This window comes from Aplidium turbinatum, chromosome 12, assembly GCF_918807975.1.
Source record: "Aplidium turbinatum chromosome 12, kaAplTurb1.1, whole genome shotgun sequence".
NCBI classification, from domain to species: Eukaryota; Metazoa; Chordata; class Ascidiacea; order Aplousobranchia; family Polyclinidae; genus Aplidium; species Aplidium turbinatum.
Window position 1 is genome coordinate 15,658,794 of NC_137483.1, and position 25,388 is coordinate 15,684,181.

General features: G+C 37.1%; 3 protein-coding genes across 3 annotated transcripts; 1 reads left to right on the plus strand and 2 right to left on the minus strand.

The window, feature by feature from the left end:
- The first annotated feature begins 536 nt into the window (after positions 1–536).
- LOC145781196 (centrosomal protein of 120 kDa-like) lies at positions 537–3,586 on the plus strand. The gene has a single exon (XM_082592975.1). The coding sequence runs from the start codon at positions 556–558 to the stop codon at positions 3,490–3,492; it is 2,937 nt and encodes a 978-aa protein (XP_082449101.1). The 5' UTR covers positions 537–555; the 3' UTR covers positions 3,493–3,586.
- Positions 3,587–6,844: 3,258 nt separating this feature from the next.
- Positions 6,845–18,423, minus strand: LOC145780484 (cilia- and flagella-associated protein 91-like). The gene is made up of 15 exons (XM_082592097.1): positions 18,257–18,423; positions 17,078–17,154; positions 16,094–16,251; positions 15,484–15,630; positions 14,587–14,768; positions 13,962–14,139; positions 13,167–13,324; positions 12,524–12,706; positions 11,801–11,940; positions 10,967–11,083; positions 10,433–10,651; positions 10,018–10,136; positions 9,365–9,616; positions 8,492–8,583; positions 6,845–8,060 (listed from the first exon to the last, which is right to left on the minus strand). Exons 1-15 carry the CDS (start codon positions 18,327–18,329, stop codon positions 7,942–7,944), a joined length of 2,214 nt encoding a protein of 737 aa, XP_082448223.1. The 5' UTR covers positions 18,330–18,423; the 3' UTR covers positions 6,845–7,941.
- Position 18,424: 1 nt separating this feature from the next.
- LOC145780485 (radial spoke head protein 3 homolog) lies at positions 18,425–21,370 on the minus strand. Its single transcript, XM_082592098.1, has one exon. The coding sequence runs from the start codon at positions 21,264–21,266 to the stop codon at positions 20,226–20,228; it is 1,041 nt and encodes a 346-aa protein (XP_082448224.1). The 5' UTR covers positions 21,267–21,370; the 3' UTR covers positions 18,425–20,225.
- Between the last annotated feature and the right edge of the window lie 4,018 nt (positions 21,371–25,388).

Here is a 25,388-nt window from a genome sequence, read left to right on the forward strand (position 1 = left end):
GTTTGAAAATTTCATTGAATGTGGCTTTAAGGCATACATGACTGGTTTGAGTGTGCTTTTGCTAGCCGATGTTTATCGGCAAAATATAGCTGATATTCATACAATATATCGGCTACCCCTGATATCGGCCGATATATATCGGCTGACCCATATATCAGTCGAGCTCTACCTGTAACTTTTTTGAGAGGCTTGGACACTTGAAACAACCACCTTGTCTTTGTTGGATATGGTGCGTTTTTGTATTTCTGAAAAAATGAGACCATTATTGTTAAACAAAATCATATTCAAGTTTGTTCAGTGACAGAAAATAGGTAAAATAATCATGAACGCATGAAGCAAGACTGAGAAAAATGTGACAATTGGCCCACAATATTTACTGTTTGTGTTCAGACAAATTTACAAATTGTTCTGTAATTTAGAATTTATTTCTATGTTAGATTAATTTTTTAAGTTATTTATTTAAATACTATAAATTTGTTTTGCAGCTCCTGTATCAGTTTTTGTTTGTGCATATCTAACATAAATTGTACAAAAAGAAGTAGCTCCTACATAGCAATGCAAAAAGAGGCATATCTTGTAGTTATATCCATATTGGAAGGACGGAACTTTCCATCACGCCCAAAACATCAATTAATTATTGAATGTAAGTTTGATGGTGAACTTTTAGCTACTGATCCTATTGGCCATGTTGAAGCACCTGATTTTACAACTGAACTGGCATGGGAAATGGACAGAAAAGCTTTGCATCAGCATAAGATGCAAAGAACTCCAGTCAAACTTCAATGCTATGCCCAGGATAACACTACAATGGTACGTGAAAACATTGGTTATATTTTGTTAGACCTCAGAGGAGCCCAGCAGAAAGCTCGACCACCAAAGTGGTACAACTTGCTCAGCAGCAAGTATTCTCGTCTGAAGCCAGCAATTAAAATTTCTATGACTTTAGAAGATGACACTGTTGCTGCTCAATCTCTTTTTAAAGCAAATGATGCACCTCCCCGCTCTGTGCAGATGTCTGGAAATAAAATTGAAGCGATTTTAAATGAAGATGAAGGCTACTTTCAACTTGGCCCCAACAAATCATCATGTGAAGTATTTGTTCTTGCTGTCACTCTGGGGTCTGCATTTAATCTAGAGCAGCTAATTTATGGAGATGAACCGCTTCCAAGTGTCATATCAGGATTTTTCTTTTACTATTCATTGTTTGGCAGTGATATAACTAATGATTCTTTTCATAATCTTTTATCTCCTGATATTACCCCAGAACGAGCTTCTATACGAATTCGTACCACATTAGACTCAATAAAAACTTTCTTCACCCAAAATCCGGAAATGAAAGTACATTTATGTTGCGGTGAACAAGTTCTTGGAACAGCCAGTGTTTCCTTTACACCTTTAATTAGTAAAAAGCATATGACTGCAGTCACTTCAGAGGCCATTGTGGTTGACGGAGTCTACAGTTTAATTCCTCCAGGTAAAGGTTTACAATCAAAAGCTGCACAGCCACGACTAACTGTCACTTTAACTTTGAGGAAAGAATCAATCACAGAAGACCTTGGAACGGTACAAGTACCGATGGTATCTCAAAAGACAAAAATGTCACCCGAAGCTGCTCCAAATGAACCACCAGTGAAAGATACGAATCATCATCCTATTCCTTTTCCTGTCCTGGATGAACCAGAAGAACAAAAACATCCAAAAAATCATGAAAATCTTCAAGATAAAAAGAAATCTAACGTTGAAGACACAGTAAATACTGAAGATGATGCTCAAAGTATCCATTCGTCTAGCGATCATTTTGATATGAAATCCAACTTGCAGCCAGTAGTTGAGGATAACAGTTCAGGTTTAACAACCACAGAAACTCACACCAATGTCCCTTCTCCATTGCAGCACTTTCGCTTCACTCTTGATTTAACATCAATCAACACTTTACTGCTACCTATTCCCGCCAACATTTACATCAAGTACTCTTATCCTTTCTTTGGCAGTTTTTCTCCTGTTCTCACAGGAGCAATAGAAGCAAAAAATTATTCAGAAATTAGAATTCCTCGGTCTAAATGTGTGTTTGATTTTGCATGTCCTCATCACTTGCTGACCTCCACGTTTCGCAGCTTTCCCATTGTTCTTGAAGTGTGGCACAAGGATAAAGAAACAAAAGACTTTTTGTTGGGAATTGCTACTTTAGTTCTTACGCAGGTGCTAGAGGCGGTTCGAATGAAATTTGTTCCTGATCAAGATACCAAAGGCAAGACTGGGCTTCGACAAACTTGCCATGGTACCATTCCAGTGCTCTCTTCCACAAAAAAGGAAAAGATTGCTCAACTAAATGTTGTAACTGTGCTTGAGGATTTTGGTGTTGTTGTGGACCAAAATATAGTTCGTCCTCCAGAAATGGACAAGGCTGAATCTCCTCCTCTTCTCGTCCATCTTCAGCCTCCTACGAATCGAGTTAAATCCCCGAGAAAAACAAAAAATGATGACCCTAGAAAAACCAATGAATACAAAGCTGCAGTTGAATTAGAACTATGGAAGTCACAAGAAAAGGAGAACTTTACCAAAAAGCTGAAAGAAATGGAAGCCCAACATTTAAAATTATTAGGCGATGAATTTGCCAAGCGAGACAAAGAGAGGGAACTGCTTGTAGCCAAACAAGTTTCTGAGTACCAGTCATTGGAAAAGAAACTTTCACAAACTATCAGTGGGCTGGAGAAAAGAGAGCAGCAAGTCTCAGCAGCAGAGCAAGAATTAAATCGACTCCGGGAAGACGCTGTTCGAGAAAAAGAAAGAACACTTGCTGAAGCTAAAGAAGCTAGCAAAAGAATGAAAGATGACTGCGTCCATCAAGTCCAGCTAGAAAGAGAGAAAAAGAAATTGATTGAAGAACATAACAAGAAGCTTTTGAAGCAAGTCAATGATTTAGAACAGAAGTATTCCACACTGATGGGGCAGTTTTATGATTTCAAAAACGAGCAAAGTGCTCGCCCAGAAGTCCGTCTCCAAGCTGAGCTGAACCTTGCACGATTGGAAAAAGCCGAAGTTGAACGCAAATTAGAGTCTGCTACCAAATCAAAGCTGCACTACAAGCAGCAGTGGGGAAGGACCCTCAAAGAGTTGGCCGCAATGAAGAAGCGGGAACAAGATCACGCAATGGCTAATCTAAAGCAACAACAACAGGAGTTAGAGACTCTAAAACTCCAGTACCTTGTGTCGGATGAAAAAACGGCCTTAGTAAGTGACCAAGATAAATTAAAACAGATTCAAAATAGTGTGCAAGTTATCAAGGAACGTAAAGATGTTGGACAGTCTTCCATTGCTATAGAGTCCTGTCAAGATAAACCAATGGACAATGACGAGATAAACGAACGGGTTTCTAGGCTCATAGAAGAGCGGGACACCCTTCTCCGTACAGGAGTATATTCTCAAAACGACCGCATCATCACAGAACTTGATCGTCAAATCCATGACGAAATGCTGAGACAAAAGCGCTGACGGTCATGTCGAGAAATTTTAACGCTTTTTTTTCAAAATTATATTTTTTATTTTGTTCAGCGTATTGATTTCTTAGTACAGTAGAACTCGGTTAATCCGGATCTTTGCCTAATCCGGATAAAACTGGAAGTACTGCTAATTTGCATTCATCAAATGCTGGCATTTGCACAACAATCTAACCTCTTAGTGTAATTTATTAAGTTAAGAATCGATTTCGCTATAGTAATAGCATCTTCAGCTTATTCAAATAGAATCTGGAAGTACAAATGATTTGTAATCTTTTTCTTGAGAAACAGCTTTAGATTATCCGGATTATTTAATCCGGATCTTCGCCTATTCCGGACAAAAGTTGCGCTTTCTCTATCGCTTTATCCGGATTTGCCCGATTTTTTGAAAGTTTTCCATAGAAACTCGTCTTCGGTTACAACTGTTTTCAAAAGTTTTGAGTAACTACAGATTATTCCGACACGCATGTCTGAAGATGTAACTTTTGCCAGTGTGTTCTTGCGTTAGACGCAGAGTCTACAAATACATTCATTTTACATGCATAGGCCTACTGCATTTCAAAAGAACTCTATCACTGGGTCGCTAATGCAGGTTGTTTTTTTTTCGCTGAGACTTTTCGGTCATTTGTCCGAAATGACTTGAAAAAATTCGGTCATTTTTTTAAATGAAAATATTTCCATTCAAGTACCGTAGCTGATACAAACCTAAATTTGCACTTCCTGACTAGCTACAACATTAAGTTTCGCTGAGAAACGTTGTCGTGTTTTATCTGAGAAAAGTTAGAACAGACAAATTTTTTCGGATATTTTGACCGAATTGACTATATTTTTTTCGGACATTTTGCTGAAAAACGGGTCAATGACCGATAAATGACCGAAAAAAAAACCCAGTAGTCTATGTGGTGACCGCGCGTCTCGGAATTGGCAGATGACCACACTAATGCGTTAAATTTCGATGATTTTTACCGATACCCTTCTATCTAGGTAACGTCAGGCTTGATAAAACCGTCATCGGTTAATCCGAACCTTCGCCTAATCCGGATGGAATCGCCGGTCAAATCGAATCCGGATTAACCGACTTTTACTGTAGCCTATATATTATAACTGTTTACGTTTATGCAGGGGTCTATCTTGTTTTTGTTAGCATAGTATTATATTCTAACACTACTTTGATTTCGTTGGTTTGCGTTGTGTCGGCCGATGTGTCTGGATTGGTTCAAACCGCACCGGGATGGCTCTCTTCGAAGAAATCCCAATTCGGAGACAGCCCTTTTCGGAGAAAACCGATTCGTGATTTCTTAAATTCAGCGACGGCTTCTGTTAATTTAGAGAATTCGTAGGCATCATTTGGTAAGCGATTTTTGTGTACCTTCCCATACCCTTGCAAACGAGAAAGTTATTGTTTCTGTGAGATAACTTTATTTTATTATCCACTATTGTTAATCAAAACGCCGTTTGACAACTGTTTTATTTTTTGCTGAAACTTTATTTGCGTAACCTCAATTATAAGCTAATTTCTTTGAATAAACAAATACAGCTGTAAGATTTTAGAAATCTCCGAAAAAGGCTGTCTCCGAATTGGGATTTCTCCGAATAGTAGCAGACCGAAACGGCACCATACCAACGATTAATTATGACATTGGCGTAAGTGCTGTGCCGACGGGACCTGAACAATTACATCGAATGATGCGGTTGAGGTAAAGCGGTAATCGGTATCATCAGTGATCATCGCCCATTCCACTAAAGTACTTACCATATTACTAAAGGCACCATATTCAAAAAATACGAGGTGGTTCAAGTTCCCGAGCATCTAAAATTATCCTGGGCCCAAAAGCACCTCCTGTCAACGTAACGCTATTGCAGACGCAACGCAGATCTAAGACCTGCGCTTGGATTTATTTTCCATTTAAGAGTTTTATTTTTATTATCTTTAAATTTGTGTTTCGGGATTTTTCAAATATCGTATGACGACATTTTGTGGTTTGCTTTACTCTCTGGTTGAAACTAATATGGCATTTTCGTTACCCTCTACATTGTAGAGTCTATAACACATTAGGACGGTTTTGACACCTCTCCTTTAATGGCATCATGTGGTCGTTGAACAGCCCTATTGGGAGGCCAGCAACCACGAACATGCAATTAGCACTTGAAAACTGATGAAGATGAGCGTTAGAAACCAGTGATTGCACAGAGTTTTTTTAAACTGATTATTGAAGTTCAAACTGGAATTAGTTCCACATTTTAAAGATTGGTAAAGCGCTGTTGAGCAAAACTGCAATCATCCCCGTCATATCTTGTGCTTTGTTTTCAATTTGTGTTAATTTCTGTCCATCACACCAAATAAAAATTATCGAAAATTTAACATTAATTCGTTTTGAAGACAAATATTGTTCTAACCAGAAAACAAAGCCAGCCAAGGTTGTAAGACAATCCCGTATATTTAATCACTGATGCATGCTTTTCTTCTGTATAAATGTAGCAAATTATAAAATCTGTTGATCCTATACCAACTAAACAGTAAAACAACGCCAAACACCGTTTTGTGTTTATGTGAAGATTGAAGTTGGCATGTGTACTTTAGTTATAACTGTGATTCTGTGAAGATTGTTTATACTGGTTTCGTTTGTTCTAGTGTATGTAGCTTAGCTTGGTAATTTTATTCTGTTTTCTTACGTAACACCACAGCAATCAGAGCAAAACGCATTATAAATATTGATCTGGAACTTTCGGGACCCATACGAGCAGCTGAATCTAGAAACTAAGTGGTTGTTTACATTGTTTATTTTATGTACGTAAGTGTTTTTGTCTTTTGCATGTAAAAGTTTATTCTTGAATTCTACATGCTTTGGAAGTCAGCATTTCTATGTGGTCTTCCAAGCTTTCTACTCGTTTTCTTATGTTTTCTCATGTCAATAGCGTCGCTTTTAGTAGTGCGTTATACAATCAATACATTGTCTTTAGTTTTAAGTTTGCTACCATTGGACAAGGCTCATCATGATCGTTAGTAATTCGTATAAAAGGGACCGTATATTCGACGAAGTCGTCGATGCCTGATAGCCGAAGAAAAAGAACGCTGGTCAAAAATAGAAATTCGACGAGTTTGATTCTTCGTTCCTATTGTATGTTCAAAAAGCGTTTTTTATTTTTATTTGAACAGTCTCAGTAGCCCACTGAATCATACGCAAAACTGCTAGAAGACAATTAGACTCGGGCTGTCCAAATGTCATATATCGCTGTTTTCTTCATTCCTACCCAATCTAACGCAATATGAAGCTTTTGAACCACCTGAGTCGTCAGATAATAGTATAACAGCTCCTTCGTAAAGTTTTTTTTTCCCAGTCTCTGAGTAATCACAAGTCAGTTTTAATGCTGCGCAAACTCATGAGGAAATATAAAATCATATTACAAAGTTGTAAGCGGGCGTTGGATTTCGACCCGAACGCGAAAATGCAAAGTCTGAAACGCAGATATATATGTTTTCCAAAATCTAAATGAATACGCCAAGCTAACGCAAGGTGACCTGTACAAAGCTTTTGCAACATTTATGCTAGAGCTTTCAAACTGTGGCCCAAGCAGATGTCCAACTCTTGCTTGGCAATTCAAGCTACGGTCGGTGCTTGCCAACCCTTTTCAGCCCACTTTAACAGAAAACACTGTTTGAGGTCCACTGTGAAATCAGCAAAGTCTTCCGCCAATAAAGCACTAAAAGAAACTGAAATAGAACAAAACGATAAAAAAATGCGATTGATAATTTTTAAACGCAGTGAAAAAATCTTATTGTAAAACTTTGACAATTAACTTATGACTCAAGTCAATAGAGGCAAAATGCAGTCAGGTAACACATTTCACAAATTAATCAATAGAAAATTGCGGAAAGTCAGTTTAAAAAAATTATTAGTTAACGTAAGAAACTGTAATATTTTAAAATGGTTTGGGGCCATCTTGCAAAAGCTTTTGGCCCCCTGATTGGCTGATTGGGGGGCGTTGATTTACGGGTAGGCTATGCTAAAAGTGCTTAATAGACTTGAGATTCTAAAAAAGATTCAACCTACTGCACGAAGAAAGTCGCGTTAATACATTTCAGGAGACGTTAGATTCTCAACTACCTCTGTTCATTCTGGGCGCACTGAATCATAAACTGTCAACCAAATCGGTTAAGTGTAACAGCAGATGTCGAAACTTTAAACTTGTATTCTTTATTGAAGCAAACCTTATTGGAACTTCTTTGCGAATAAAGAGAATAGGTTACCTGAATATGTAAACAACACATTTCTGAAAAAATGTTTTGACTACATAGGCAAACACAATAAAAAACTGTGCTGGTCAACAAACCACGCTCTTCCACGCGTTGATTCAACAGTAAAAACACTAAAGTAACATATAATTTAGAGTACAGTCGAATCAAGAATAACTTGAAATATGCGATAGTGAGCAGCCTCTAGGCCTATTGGTTTTCTTCGTGATATTTTTCCTTTCTAGCATCAATGCTTGATATAACGGGTTCTGTGGTTGCATGAATAATTCTGTGAGCTGCCAGCAAATGCTTTCTTTGTTGTTTCTTGACTGAAAATACAAAATTGTTCAAATAATTACCCAGACAGAAAAATCCGTCATTTTACATTAATTCAATGTCTGTATCAATGTATAAATGACGGATTTTTCTATCTGAGAATGGCTTGTTATCGGATTCGGAACAATTTGCAAGCATTTGTTGATCTTTTCAAATCAAGCGCACAACACAAGCTTTGCTGTTGCTTATCGTAGATCTTGGTTCGACTTCAAGGTGTGACATTTTTAACTGACACTACACGGTTAAAACTAAACCAAACGTTTTCAAAATCCGTTTGTGAGATGTTTTAGACGAAATTAAACATTGAGGTACTCTACTAAAATCAGGAGAAAAAGCATTCTTTTAAACAGCCTAAAGTTTACGTCATAGATAAGTGATAAGAATAATTGAGTGAGCAGTAGCCTACTTTGCTTGAAATACTTACTCTTCTCCCGTGAGTTTATCTGAAGAACCTCAGGCAGTAGAAAGCTGTGGACCAACTCCGAAACAATTTCTTCAGATTGTAGTAAAGTTCGCCTAAAAGGATAGAATTTATAGCAAGACTTTAAGTTACTGAGTGCGTTCACAGCAAAATTAAGATGTGTTTGCAGTTGACATTTTTGTTTTTGCTTCAAATAACTTAGGTTGGTTGGTTTTGAATCTTTATCCTCGGACTGACAAAGCCTTTGATTGGTTATTCCTGGTAGTTTCGCATACTTGTAAAGGCTCTTAGTCTTGACGCAGGGCCGGTTACCGAGATAGGCAGAGTGAAATTTCTGATTGTTAAAGTGTTGTTGCCAGGGAATTATTCCATCCATTAGATGCCACTGAATAGAGAGCAGTCCTTAAAGTGCGTTGTTCAAGCGCACACCCCGAGAGTCGAACCAGCGCAGCGTGATCTTGAACCGGGCGCGTAACCACTATGAGCTAACGGGGCGGATAAAGCGACGGAGTAAGAATGTGTGTCGGCTTCAAACATTGTCTGTCGTGTCATTGATTGTCTGACCGTGTCACTATAATATTTTTTGTCGTAACCAGCTTATGCTTGTTGATTGACGATTGCCATTTAAATTAAGTACAGTAGACGTCAAAGAAAGGAAGCCAATCTTCGTGTCCACCGTCAGGCATGTCATTAAGTGTGCTGCCAAAGACACAGTTGCATGCTCTTGAGCGGTGTCGAACCAAAGCTTTCACCACTCGGCTGCAAGTTTAGTTCTCGTTTAGGATAAATCGGTAGATGAAATTTGACACCAGCCACTTTAAATAAAGATTTTGCACTGCCAACATAGGACTGATACAACAGTATTAAGTAACGAACCTTTCCTCAATTTCATAAGCCAGGTCGTTAATTTTATCAGCGTGTTCTCTAATTTCCTGTCGTGCCTGCTCGTCGGCCGTCCCGTCCACGGAGTTCAGGATCACATCTTCCAGATAAGTGTCGACAGTCATCTGATGGACCTTCATGAGCTGCTTGAAGATTTCGTCTTCTTCTCTTCTCCTCCGTTGCTCCACTTGTCGCCTCCCAGACTCCTCTGCCTCCCGGATGCGGCGTCTTCGCTCAGCCAACATGCTGAAGAGTTTTTGTCAGTTTTAATCACGTGATGTGTATGTCAGTGCAACCGCAAATCATGTGACAATGGTAGGGAGAAAAAGACAATAGCTATTGGCTAATCATTGCCTTTAATTACATTAAAAATTGATCACGAAATTCACGTGATATGCTTTAAAAAAACGTTTACAACAACTAATAACAGAAAAAGAATTCTTTTTAATTTTGTCCATGAAATACTTTCAGCTTGCAATACGTATGAAAGTACACAGGTGTGTGCGTGGTTGCAGCTACTGTAACATCTACTTTCAACGTGATCAAATCATGCGCAAAACATGATATATAAACGACGACACATAAAAGCAAATTAAATTATCCGAATTTTGAAATACGGTTACAAGGAGTAGTCCCAGCAGATCTACCTGAAAGCGTGTATGCGTCTTTCTTCCTCCAACCTCACCAGCTCTTTCGACAAGAAGTCCAGCATGTCGCCAATCGTTTCACCTTCCAACTGCGACAGGGCTTCGTCCACGAACGATTCCTACAAAAACAAAATAAAGTTTTAATCGACTGTCGTTCCTTCATTGAAAGCAACCAAACATTAACATCTTAACAACGTTTTAGCAAGGCAAACAACCAATGATGTAACACAAAAAATAAACCTTTTTACGTTACCACCAAACGTTGCTATTTCTTGCAGCTTAGATTACAACTAAAATGCAAAAATGGCAAACTTTGCAGAATCAGTAACAGCAAGGATGCAAGTCCTCATACAGAAAATCAATCGTTTTTTTTACGATTTGTCTAGGTCTGCAACACCTCGATTCCTGCCATCACCTTGTGCTGGAAGATTCTTCTTTGCCTTTGCAAAGTCACAACATGTTGCCGTTCCGCTCTCTTTATCTGCTGTTGCGCTCTCTGTAACGCATGAGTGCTTCTCACTTCCTTGATCAACTCGCTGCGTTTTTCTTTTCCTTCAAACATCATATTTTGAATGGCTCTTCCTCTGATCACCTTTTGAATGAAAATGGTGGCCAATTCCGCGTTTTCTGTGTCCTGAAAACGAAAGTTACCTTTAAAACTTGTTTTGTTAAGCTTTTGATGACAGAAGAGCACTCAAAGAAAAGTTTGTCTTTTTACCATATGGTGATGTTTCCTGGACTGCACCGAGAATCTACTAAAGAGCAGCCAGTATTTCGTCTCATTGTCCGACACGCAGGCTGTCTATCCGTTTGCAGGGTGGAAGTGGACGTAGACGTATACGAAAGGATAGAAGTAAAATGCTAAACTTGATAAGCCTGAAGCTAATTTTACACTCCAGTTGTGTTTCATATCTACATTTTCTTGCCATGGTACAAGTTTTGGACTTACAGGCGAAGGAGTATCCACGGTTGGAGTGGGTGGACGAGGAATAGGCTTTTCAACCTTCTGTAAGAAGCGAAGAGGTTTCGGAACTTCTTTGCCCATTTGATTCGCTTCCTTGATTGCCTGCAACATAAAACGAACGATGACATATAAAAACAAACAAAAGTTGAGAACGTGCTTTTAGTAGGCTATCATCGATATCATTTTTACGTGAGGGTGAAGAAAATGGTGGGGAAAAGCCACACAAGCTATGTATGGCCCTGATCATAGCGACCTGCGACCTATATACCCTGCACAGACCATATCAACCTGCAAGCTTCAAATTTGACTGGAAGACTATTTGCTACGCTTGATAGTAGTCAAAATCGCTAATAAACGTTAATAGTTTGAATAGTAGTTGATAAATAATTAAATATAGTATATGTGTATATGTTGTGTGATTTTGGTCTACTTTCGTTCTATTGTTACCATAGGTTACAAATAACGGACTAGATGTTGGCACTTGTATACTGGAAATCCGAAGGGCATCTCGTAACACTGGTAGCAGGAAAAAATTCGCCATTTTTGTAACGTAGAATTGAGAGTTTTCAGTGATTTGAGATTCAGTGATCACACTTTGAAATTGGATTTTCAAAGCTATCGTTTCAAAGGGCTATAAAATAGACTACTGTACATTTAGCCTAGAGTTGAAAGTCAAAATTGAATCGACCACCAGTCATAAATATAAGTTGACAAGGCTTGTGTAGATCATCATGGCCCTGATGGTGGTATAAACTGCAAAAAAGATATTTCGATATATCTCGTAGTTAGTACACAGCAAGCTCTTTCACAGGTTCGTACTATGTGCATGTCAGCGAGCTCTTTCGCTTGCCGCTCCTTCCTCTTGATGAAACTTTGGTGGTTGACATTTGGTCGTTTCGGTCCTCGGATCCTTGGTTGGGTAACATAGTCAGGAAGTGACGCCTCAAGTTCTAGAATGCCTATAAAACGCCACATCCGGTTGTGAAAAAAGTAACGGGAAACAGTGAAAATGAAGTTTGTAGAGACTCTCCTTTTTTCGACACATTTGTTATATCTAAACATAACGACACATTTGTTATATCTAAATAATCAGGAATCCACTTTTTGTTTACATTTTTGTGGAACTTATGCTTATCTTGTTTGCAACGTAATGCCGATGCTTTACATTTGTCGCATTAAAAACACGGGAAGCAGCTGACTCGATGACTAATATAGTCTTTCGCTGCTTCCTGTCTGTTGTTGAATATATTCGTACCGGTTTATATTTGTAACGTATACTATTTTTCGCAGCAGACAAAATAAAAGGTCTCTCTCTCTCTTTCTAAACACATTCATTTCATGCCTAACATTAAATTATTACGTTTATTTACTAACTAAATTATTACAAACACTTACTTCTTTTGCTAGGGTGTCTACAGATTCTTGAAAAACGACAGCCCGGATTAAGTTTTTTTCAGGAGCAAGAATCTTAAACAAAATTAATTTCACACAAAACTGCTCCTATCTTTTAAGAACAGCGACGTTTACATACAAGCTCTTCACCTTGAAAAGTGTTGAGATATCGACTTCGGACCACATACTGTTCAGAACCTCTGTCTAGAAAGACTCCAATCCTTGTGATAGGCGCATGCACTTGTGATCCAAACTCGCCGTATTCCTTAATAAAATCACGACGCTCAAATTTTCCTTCCACATTCTGGCGCTTGAGAGTAAGTTTTCGGATGGCTAGAAGAGAAAGTAATCGGTGAATCAATTGAATTGCATAAACCATTTTCAAACCGCAGAATCCTCTATGAAAAGTTAAACTAGAGATTTCTAGACGTATGGGATGTCCAACATTCTGCCAAGACAGTGGTGCGTTAGTGGAAGTGTTGCCAGATGTTTTCAAAATTTCCGACGGAAGTTTTATTATACAGTAACTGCAACACCACAACGTGCCCACTGCCCAATGACAATTATTTCAGAATTTATTCCAAGAGATTTGCTATCAATTCATCAAAGCATAGTAGTGCTTACAAATTTCACTTGCATATGGAATCTACAACCTTGTTAGTGTCAAATGCTTAATGGAGTACCCTGCAAAATTGCAATTTTCTTTTCAGACTGAGCTCTGCAAGCAAATGTAGGCTTACCACTATCATCGAAAGATGAGTTGAACATAAATTCATTTAGGACTTGAGCTTACTTTTTATGTGCTCTTTTCTGATGTTATGAATCTTATTATCCTTGGCTTTCTGCTTTTTACTCCATAGCTTGTCAAGCCGCTTGTCATTTAGTTCCTGCTGCTTCACTTCCCGCTGATGCAGAAGCTTTTGGAGGACCTCAAGTCGTTCCTCTTGAAGTCTAGAACAAACATTTGACAATTGATGAAACCAGCAAGAGCCAATACGCCACAAACAGACAGTTTTTCAGTGATATAGAGACGTTACATAAAGGGACGAGAAGCTCCGTTTTTCAGGCAACATTAGAAGAGTCAATTGCTTATTTCACAACTTTTTTACACCTTGCTACAAGCTCGCTTTCAATAAAAACTTAAAAACTAAGTTTATTACTCTTATATAACCCATACAAAGTACAACATTTTGCAAATCAGACAAAAAGAGGCCTAGTGTGGTGGATAAGACAAAAGCGAATGTAGTTTCGCATCCCATGATCTAAAATCCCTACTGTAATAGCAAACTGAAGACCGTAGCCGACTCGGAAATCACATATAGCCGTTTGGCAACAGGGCTTTACGCTGTTTAAACTTGTTTCTGCTGTTTAGAAGATGAAAAATAATAAGTTCTGATTTTTTATCAAATCTGATGTGAAAATCGTTGTTAAAATCCAAAAAAATCATCAAACTTAAACGAACAAAGGAAACAAGAAAATACTTCAACCGCGAATTCTATTCTAACTTATAAGCTTCAAACAATCGCTGCAAAATTTGTCTTCAGCTTTGAAGTCGATGATATACTGTAGCATCAGGGTAGTGCTTTACTTTTCAATTTCTTGCTCACGCAGCAGCCACTCCTTGGTCTCCATGTCGTCCATCATCTTCTTGCGTTTATCCAACTGAGAAACATCATTGAGAGGAGGAAGAGTTTGTTCCCAAGCTCTTTTGGCCCGCGCCCTTTCAATCATTTCAACTTCTGCAAGACCAGCAGGCAGCCCGTGGTCTGAAAATTCACGAAGATGATTGAAAGTTTTAGACAACAAGCTTTCTTTAAACAAAGGTACAGAACACTCTTAATTAATCAGAGATCCAAAGAGTGCTAAGAACGAAACAAAATAGGTTGTCTGCTGTCTATTTCAGAAAACAGATAAAAATTACACATTTCGTAAGTTATATGTAGTAGTTAAATATCTCACGTGAACATTGAACAGCAGCTGTTATAGAGGTTAACGAAAATTTTAATTTTTAGCAATAAAAAAGCATATCTGACATGATATCGAGCATTTTGGCGTCAAATAATACTACATCAATTGAAAGGTATCAACAACCCTGACAGCAAATCAATCGTTTCTTAGGCTACATTGATTCAACGTCTGCAGACGTTAAATCAATGTAAAAAACGACAGATTCGCTGATACAATAAAATGTAGCAGCTGTAAAAATCTCTTACTGTATGTCAGTGTTGCCAAAGTGAGAAGCTCTGGAGCGCTCCCAGGGCGGACCACGTACTCTGGGGTGTATGGATCCGTCTGCGCCTCTGAATCCCTGTAGTCCGTTTGCACGAGCACTGTACGGGTTGCTGGGGTAGGTGGTCTCTGAGCAAGGTCAACAGGAGGCGCCAATGGATCAACACTAAAACAAGAGTTAGTGCACTTTTAACGGTAAATTTACCGTAATTTTTGTAAATTTAATGTTGCGTGACATTAAACTGATACCATTAAACCAATATTAATGATATTGGCAATCATTTTTTTCGCGTGAGTGAAGATACAATACAATGTAGTTACAGATGCAGCATAACAGAGATGAAAGCAGCGGAAGACTCTACAGTCAACAAGTCAGCTGCTCTCATGTAACTGCAAAATATGCCAATAAGTGTTCTGCTAAATCACAGTCGCGCACTCTAGAGCAGTGTGGGATGGACGTCCTTACGAACGTCATCAAATGTTCTCATCATTCAACCGACATGCTTGCTCCATTAAAAAGTTGCAAACATCAAATGTTTGTAAATTTTTTAAAATGCTCAGCTGAGAATTGGCACTGAGAATTTATTTTACGCATTAATACAGAAGGCGTTATCTAGTTTGTGAGTAAGTTTCTTTCACATATTTGTTTTAATTAACTTTAAAAATCTATTAATATTTTTTTGACTGTGCGAAATATATGAATGTTATTATCATTCTGAACGTTATCATTATTTTGCACAAATATGTTAAAGGGTTACACTACAAAATAGCACAACTACTTTCTAGGTAAAAAGTTCTACAAAATTGCCATCAATTTTCCAAAATAACATGACGGAAAACGAGGAAGACAACGGATACACGCAACATTCACAATAACCTACTTGGTAGGTTGCAGAAGAACCTCAGGTGGGACTTGTTGCAGAAAAGGAATAATTGGCCGACGGAAATACTTGTATCGGTTCTGCCCAGTCACTTTTGCGTTTTCATACTTCACAGCGGGGACTTTGACTGATGGGTCGTAATTAAAGCTGAAAAGAGGAATCGCTTTGACAGGATTTGTAATGTTAGGCTATTCAGAATGAAATACGAACAAGAAGTCTTTAGTTTGATTGCTAGACTTTCATCAAAGAAAATCCACAATTCTTCGATCTTCAGCTTTTCACTAGTTACAAATTTAGAAAGTTGATAAATATTATGCATAATTAATCACAGAAACTTGATTAGTCTGCACAGGGTCAGATTTTGAAAAGTCAACTGCCACTAAGTGTTGAAAACAACCGATCACCGTCCATATATAAACATTTTGACAAAACTATTCCTGTGAAGAAAAATTTCAAAATCACTTGTCTAACGATTCAACCAATGAAAAGATACGTTTTGATGTAATATGACTTACATATCAAACAGCTTGTGAAAACTTCGGATAAAATAAAAGTTCTTAACTTTTCGAGTTTGAGAAATTAGATTTACTAGACCACTTGCACAACTTACGTTGTGTATCTAATCAAAGCTTCCCTATTTTGTTCGCTGTAGCCTCTCCATGCGCGGCTGACAAAGTTGGGAACTGGGTCAGTGGCATCCAGCCGAACTTGAAATCGAGGGTAATGGGGGAGCACGGAAAACATCTGCCGGAATTCTGGCACTCGTTGCTAAAAATAAAATAGCGATTGTATGTATCTAATAAAGACTTTAAGTTTTCAACCTTTCTCAGCTCATGACAAACAAAAACTCCTAAACGTATTTGCATAGTTTACATTGAAACAATTCAGCTGTTTCTACAACTTTACTTCTACTGCTACAGTATCATAGCCGATGTGGCCTTTGATGAACTAGATGCTCTGTTCCTTATGTCGTGCAGTGTGCTTGCTATGAAATACAGAATCTTTGTAAAGCGCTTATAGAATAAGCGTTTTTGTGAATAAAACTACTTCTTGGGGCAAATTACTTTGAAACAATGCTTCAAATTATGCAACCATGAGAAACATTCTAATTAATCCGGTAAAAACAAACGCATGGGCATGCAAACAAACCGACAAGACCCAGCAACGACGTGGAGTGAGAGTTTTAACAAAATATAACAATTTAGCTTAACTGCAGATGAAACTAACTTAATTCTTCACAAAATCATTTATAGTTTTGACTTGCTAGATTTATAAAATTGACTTGCTAGATTGTGGAAATATTTATCTTTAAATCGAACAAAACACGATTTCATAGTTCAAAAGCACAAGGTCAGCAATTGAAACAGGTTGCTTCACTGCATATTTTGACAAACTAATCCTCGTCATTAGATGATTTATTGAGTTATGTTCTGTCATACTACGGTGTACAGTGTACACATCATTTTGTTACAATATTATTGTATCTCACTCTAACCCTAACCCGGGTGTAAGCCTGGATATGACAAACAAACAAACCGTATCTCAAATGAGATAATGCCAAAGCATCAAAAAGCCATCACTGATTAGTACTCACAACTCGATCTGTTCTTGTGTGAGCTTTGAATGAATCTCGGGCATGGTCTTGTTCACTGGACAATGTGTACGTAGGATCTAAAAGTTTCAAATAGTAGCTTTTGAAACAATATTGTATTTTAGGGTTTTGGCTCAGGGATATCTAAAGAAGGGGATGCGAAGGCTCACAGCGATTGCCTTATTCTTATGACACTACCATGGCGGTAGTTTGTAGCGAGTGAAACATGAGGTTCTTTTCAAAATTACAGAAAGTTTTGTAGTGCAGCTGGTACAGTCAGCTACCAAAGACAGTTAGTAAACGTTACATAGAGCATATTTAAAGATATTTGTTTGAAAATACAGTTAAAAAGTTACCAGTAAGCTTTTCTTTTAACAAAGCCTTTGCAGTAGGCTAGATGTAAAGCAAGAATATGAGTAGTTGAATTAACAAGTAACCATGAGCATGCAGTGAGTATCCAGGCCTGATGCTAATAGCGCAATGCAGGTTATCATAACAAGATTTAATAAACTACTATGGATGCCAATTGTCATTTTACAGTAAACAGATATTATTTATGATAAACAGAAGCCCTTCTATTGTCAGATGTATTAAAAGCCTTCGTATCCCCTTCTTCAGATACCGGGATCCCTGTTTTGGCTATGTCAAAATTTTATTTGACTTGTAAACCATATTTTTTGTGTTTGTTAGCTTCAGATTTTGCATACATGTTACATATCTACCTATGTATATTATAGAGTTATGTAAAAAAACTAATAAAAAGTACATGTACGTTGCACAGGGACAAGTCTGTAAGCATAGGTAGTGCAAAATATCCATAACAATATACTACAAGAATAAATTGTATCAAATGCAATTAACAAAGTGCTCAATGCAGGTAGCAGAGCTAGTAGTTACAAATTTTAGCTGATTGCAAATTTTAGAATAGCCGGTTTAGTTTTTTTTTTGTAAGAGTACTACTATATATATTATAAATAAGTGAAGTCACAATTTGCATTTGATAAAAGCTACTAAAACTCTAATCTAATCAATGCTTTGCTGAAGATTTATTTCCTGGCATTTATATTTACAAAAAAGTATGGTAATGTCATAGGCTATGTACGTTTGAAATCCTATAAGCTACTGACATGTTAACATAAGCTCATACAGTAATGCATATTAGAATAAAACAAAGATTCTTACCATACAAGTAGTCGTGGTTTCTTGTGGGGTTGACGACAGATCGATGAAGTGTTTGTGTCTGTGTGTGCGACATTTCCTCGTGTAACCAATAACCCAATTATAAAAAAACTGGGCTTTGGCACGTGCAACTTTGTATTTTTTTCTAGTTTTAGACTGTTAAGTTAAAGGTCTTAAAAACAAAACAAAAATATTGAGTAAAAATAACAATATCAACCAACATTACAGATACCGGTATTGATGTTTAAAAATAACAAAACCTGAAATCATTACATTATAACCAAGCAGGAAAAATGGAAACAAGCATATTTCAAGACTCTTAAAACGTATTGGCTCATTTGGATTTATTGTTTAATGCTTTAGTAAAGCCATAGCATAATGATTTTCTAGACATTATCTAAAAAAATAGCAAGATGTATGATCTGCGATGTCACACGTGAAAAGTAACTGACATAAGTAGCATTTATGAAAACATTATCAGCCACAATCAAGCTACAGAACAAGATGTCAAAAGCATGTTACAAGTGAAAAATTGATTAATTATTTAGGATCATGATGAACTAAAAAAGAAATTATAAAAAACGATGACATAAAATTAATAGAATACAACTTGTTCAATGTTCATTTGAAAAGTGAATTTTCAAGCTTACAAAAATAATTTTTGCGTTTGTGTGACTAAAAAACATTGAAATGTCAGTCGCCAGATGACAAGAATTCTAATGTTTTCTGGTTTGTATTCAAAGTTATAACCCAAACTTATGATAAATTAATGCTATTCAAAGTGATGTTATCTGAAGTTGTCAAATGGTTCTTGCTAGCTAACCACAATGACTATTATGGAATGGTGTAAACAATCTATCAGAAACAAAGAAATTTTCAAAGGGTTACACAACGTAGAGATAATCGCTTTATGTAAATATGTGAAACCACTATTTAAGTTTGCCACGATAAAAAACAGAAATATTTAACAAAGCATTACAGTACACAGATCATTAGATCAACGTTTTAAATACTTGTAATAACATGAAAACGTAAAATATATATTTCAGATTTCTTTACAAAATGAGATCAGCTGTTTCTACCAAAAAATTTACACTAAAAAAAAATAAATTTGAAATGGGTTTGCACATGCATGGTTGTTGTGCATTCACAATTGTGCATCTTTCTTAGTAACTACATACAAAGAAAACATAAAACATGTCAAATAAGTCTGTTTTAGCTATAAAACATCAATAAAAAGTGTCATATTCATGTAAAACTAGTATCATCATAAGAACTTTAACAATGACAAGTTCTATTGAAATCTCTAATTGACTTTCTTTGGTTGAGGACCCGTTGTACAGTCTGTATAGGTAACAGGTTTCACAATGATTCAAATGAACCATTGAAGTCTTCCATTCTGTCTTGTATCAAGTACTCTCCTGGTTTGGATTGCTATTTTCTGTTAGCGACATACCAAGATAGTGATTCATGTTACATAAAAATGTATGCCATATGTTTAGTTCAGTGTTTTAAGTTGTCAGTTTAACATAGCTTTGCACGTCCATATGTTGTAAACAAAAGTTTATTTCGGAAATTTATTTATTAAAAAATCAGTATGCGATCAATATCACAAATGGGTATACAAGTGTCAATAATAAACAAAATGTTTTGCATCATTTAATTTCAAATACGAAGCACAAGATTAGACATTTAGCAATTGTAAAGTGATGATATGCATATGCAACATACAGCACCAGCAACAAAATAAATCCAAACATTCCAAATTTAACATGATGTTCTTCCAAGTATTTAACACAATAAAACTGTAAGCCAAAAAAAAAAATTAAACATGTATTGAATTACCGGTAACAATACATACATGCCATAAACAAAATATTTATAGGATGGTACTGACTTGCGTATATACATAGAAACATTAAAAGAACATAAAATAAAAATTAATATAGCATGTTGAAACACTTGAGCAAGTTTATGTTTGTTGATATGCATTCAGTGAATCTGAAGACTTCTTTGTAACTGGCTGAGGGATTTTTTCAAACTCTTGCAATCTTTGTTTTACAACATCTCGAATTATGTCGTCAAGAACAGCTCTTCCAAGGATACTCTTATCAACTCTTTTTGCTACTTCATCCATTATGAATGGAATGAATCCCTGTTCAACGTCTCGCTCGACTGGGTCATAAAAGTATCCACTATCTCGCAGTGTGCTAAACACAGATGGTACTAAATCAGCAAGATAGCTTTGAGCAAAAGCACGAGCAGCAATCTTTTCTGCAGTTTCTTTCTCTTGTTTCAAAACTTCTCGTTGCTGTTTCATACGTCGCTCTTTCTCTTCTCTATGTCTTCTTTCTTGTTCCTCCAACCTCTGCATTTCAACAAGTTCAGCATTTCGAAGTTCTTCAAATTCTCGTTGTTGCTGTCGCAGATTTGATAACTCTTCCTCTTCTAAAACTTCCAAGAGTGATTGTTCTAATGTTTTTCCAACCAAAACTTCAAGAATTGGTTTTACTTCAATCTCAAAGTCAAATAAATCACCCTCTAAAATTTGAGTAGCCACATCTTTTCCAGATTTTGCTGGAACAAACAGAGGTGAAGGTGGTCTATCTAAGAAAGCGTCAGTTTGTGTATCAACATCAGCTTCTTCAATGCGATCAGTTAGTTCTTCCAAGTATAGCTCTGTTTGTACATCGACATGTTTTCGACCCTCAACAGCATCAGGAGAACGAGTACGTAATTGATCTTTTGCTCTTTTTTTAGCAATAGCTCGCCGGCGAATTTCTTGCTGTCGTTGAATTTCAATTGGATCTGGTTGGGCATTAACAGGCAACGTATTTTGAGCATAAGTGTTTCCTCTTACAATTCTTCTATCATACATAATATTTCCATATGGAATAGGTGCTTCAGGCTCATCAAACTGAAATCTGTACTTGGCACGACCCTGCACCGGTCTAGGCTTGCTCTGAAAGGTATATGTACCTGCTTCCGGTTGCTGAGGGATGACAGCAGCCATTTTTGCTTATTTTTTTTGGTTCTATTATTTGTACAAATAGATCAAAGAAAACTGTTTTTCAATTATCAAGTTACAAAAGTCAGCAAAATACCATACACCACAAGTCTGAGTTATTCTTTCAGAATGATCGCCATGGCAACAAGTTCTTTAGCGCTCCTAGCGTAAATTTGTTTTTTGTGGAAAAAAACATGCGGCTGTTCAAAAGATGTACTGTATTTTCAAGACGAATGAATATTAGTTTCTCAACATAAAAAAAAAAAATCTTCTTTTTTAATTTATAAAACTCGGTTCAGTTCATTTTACTTTTATTATTTGTGGAGTCACCTGATTGATATTGAAATTATTTATTTTTCGATAAAAAAAAAGGTTGTTTAGAAGCTTTATCCTTTCAGTTATCCAATATCCATACTTGGTTTATTTGGTGCTTGCTAGCTGGACAAATTCTCCGTCTTTTATCCAAGTAATCTGTATCGTAGTGACAGTTTTGAGGTGTAAGGCGTTGCACCAGTCATCTCGATAGCCGCGGGCTAATTTTACAGAAATACACTGTTTGAAAAGAAGTTCAAGTGTGTGTTTCTTCGGTCATTATATACAGACGAACGGATTCGGGAACTTTATGTTAAAATTTTCCCACGAAGAGATTATGGTTTACCGCTGTGACCAATACTTACATTGCAGTTATGAACGCTCTTGGCCCATGTCGATTGATTACTTTTCTGGAGGCACCCTACTGTGTATTGTGCAAAGCTTACTGCTTGCAGTTAGAGCACTTTGGAAAGGTTGGCGGAAGTAGGCTACCACTTTTGGAGCTTAGGTTTCACAAATGGAAAACGTCACACTGAGGTATATATTTCCGTGGCCATACCCAGTGCACTGAGGAGACCGGAAAGCCGAAACGGTGTGCTACTGTTTGCATGTATGGACGCTCTTGGCTCATACCGATTGAGCCCTTTACTGGAGGTACCTTGCTGTGCATTGCGCAAAGCTCACTGCTTGCAATTTATGCACTTTTGCAAGGTCGGTGATAGTACAACTTTTGGAGCTTAGGTTCCACCATGGCCACCTAAAGACACGGCCTGATTTGTCACATTTTGCAGAAATTTCCAGGTTTTTCTAATTTTGAGCGAATGTTTTTATAAAATTTAGATTTTTACGCTTTCTTTATTCTTTTCCCCAGATGACACAATAGGTTTTAACATCTTCACATGTCGAAAAACAAAGACAATTTGATTTCGAAGATTTTTTTGCGTTTTTCAACTTACTTTTTCTCATTTGCTACTGCTTCCCCAAGCCAACAAACAAGTTTATGTCATTAGGAAACCGCAAAAAGTAAAAACATCTCAAAAAATGTCAGTCAAGCACTAGCAGTAGCTGTAATCAAAATCTGCAAAATGTGACAAATCAGGCCGCATCTCTAGGTGGCCATGGGTTCCACAAATGGGAAACGTCACACGGACCACGAAGGTATATATCTCCGTGGCCATACCCAGTGTAGCCTACCTACTGCACTAAGGAGGCCAAAACGGTGTAGAGTAGGCTACCACTGTCTGCAGTTACATTTACTTTTTTAGGCCTATATTGATGCAAATCCCGTCACCAGTTGCGTTGACAAGTGAGATTTAGAGGTTACTTTTAGATCCGAAACTTAGCCTATAATTTTTGTTTTATTGATATTTTCATCTTGAGGTTGCGTAGCCCATTTTATTTCTGTTGCTCGTAAATTATTTCACGCTGTGGAAGAGAGAGATGTGCTTTATTTGCCCTTCCAATAAGAGAAAATGGAGTAATTACAATAAGTTATAAAACACATCTATGAGCTAATGCAGAAAGGAGTTTATGTTATCAGCATCAAATAGCCTTGCATCAAAATATAGTTATAGCATCAAATAACTTTGCGGTTCTTAGTCGAGGTGCCGCTGAATAATTCGGTCACGTTTGTACGGCCTATTCATCATAGACCCAGATGGAGTTACACATTTATGTGTCGATAGGCCGCGTTGCTCTATCTGGCCAAATGCCAATGCTAACAAAAGTCAAATAGGCCATGTCAGTCCTGTAGGCTACCGTACTTCATAGGCCTATCACATCAATCTCAGCGATTACCACAACCGCAGCCAATATTGCAGGCCATGGGCTACAAGTCAGTTGCAACTTAAAGAACTGTCCTTGAAATAAGTTTCACTGTTAAAATAGACCTTTTACAGTAGAATCCACTCATATGGACTTTTTTTCTTTGGTCCCATGAAATCTTTACAATCGGTATAGGTTAGCCTACTGTATAAGATTCAATGACATATCACACAATTATAGACTGTGCAATTATACAAACCTTGTCCATTTCTCTTTCAAAATTTTCTCACAAGCTAGACCAGTGATGACATCATTCTGTTAGGCTATATGGCAATCAGTCAACAATGTTTAATGGTTATTTCTTCTTTGTTTGATCCTCTGAAGCAGGCTTTCAAGCCACCTTCATATTACTATATTATTTGCATCAAGCAAGTGTTGTTCATATGCAAGCATACCAAAAAACAGAAGCCATAGCTCATAACGCACCAATTGTAGCCTACAGTTAACAGTTTCCTTTAACATTTTCAATTGTAGTAAAAACAGAGAGAGACTGTTCACCAGGCATTTGGTAATAAAATTAGTTTGCGTTCTTCTGGTGACTATATGCTAGGTTAGGCTACCTCGTGATGTTAAAGATGATAACTAGCTTTTGTATTTCCGACGTTTCGTCAGTCAGCACGACTGACTTTATCAAGGTGGCTAAAACAGGTTAACACAACCTGTTCAGCAACGATGGCACAACACAAAAACATACTGATAAAATGAGTAAAGTAAAGCAGCAAGAATCAGAATTAAAACACGCAACGATACCTAGAGGTTAAACTAAAGCTAAACAACATTTAGTTTAACCTCTAGGTATCGTTGCGTGTTTTAATTCTGATTCTTGCTGCTTTACTTTACTCATTTTATCAGTATGTTTTTGTGTTGTGCCATCGTTGCTGAACAGGTTGTGTTAACCTGTTTTAGCCACCTTGATAAAGTCAGTCGTGCTGACTGACGAAACGTCGGAAATACAAAAGCTAGTTATCATCTTTAACATCACGAGGTAACCTAGCATATAGTCACCAGAAGAACGCAAACTAATTTTATTATTTTCAATTGTTTTAGATTTTCCACCACCGCAGTTTTAGATTTTCCACCGTTTTAGATTTTCCAAATTAAAAACGTTCGGGTTTGCGTATGATGGGATTTTGGACACTGATTTGAAAAATGTAATTTTTATTCCATTATGACGTCATTTAGATGTGGCACCGCGTGGTCGAAACTCGTGGGGGGCTAAAAATAGGGGATTTCCCGTAACTCGGTAACGGAACATGGTAGAGAGACGAAATTGGTGTCAAAATGCGCAGAAGGGCCGATTTCCTATACCTTCTTAAGAGACTTCATTGCCGTATCTTCCTCGCAAAACGAATTATATCGAAAAAACAATATTTTGCATGTACAAGGTGTTGCTATAGGTATAAGTTGATTTTTTTCTCCCTTCTTACAAACTGTTAGCGAATAATAGTACTCATGACGACAGAATGGTAGTATTCCAGAATACTTGCAGCTCAAAATTGCAAATTTACTGCTTTAAGTAGTATTCAGAAGGAAGGTAGTGTAAAATGGCTGCAGGAGGAATGAGAAATGTTTTGCCCTTGAATAAGGAAGTTATTGGGCATTTTGAATATCTGAGAGCCAAATTGACTAAAATTAATATAAAATTTGAAAAGAAACCCCCAGGATTTAAAGACGTAAATGAGCAGTTACTAGAAGACATCGTAGGCGTGTGGATTAAGTCTGGTCTGCCAATTTTGAGTAAGAACCGAATACAAACCAAATTAAAAGATCTGCTAGGAAAATGGAAATTATCTTTAAAGAGGGGAAAAAAGAAAACCAGCAGTCATGAGGAAGAATGGCTAAGTAAGTTATTCGATATTTGCAAATGTAAATGCAATCATGAGTAGGAACTGAAATTCCACAAAGGCAAAGTTCTGTGCGCATGTGCATTTGAAGATCGTATTCCAGCGATAGAGGTTGAATTTTTGTTAGATCAGAGAAGTGATAGAAAGA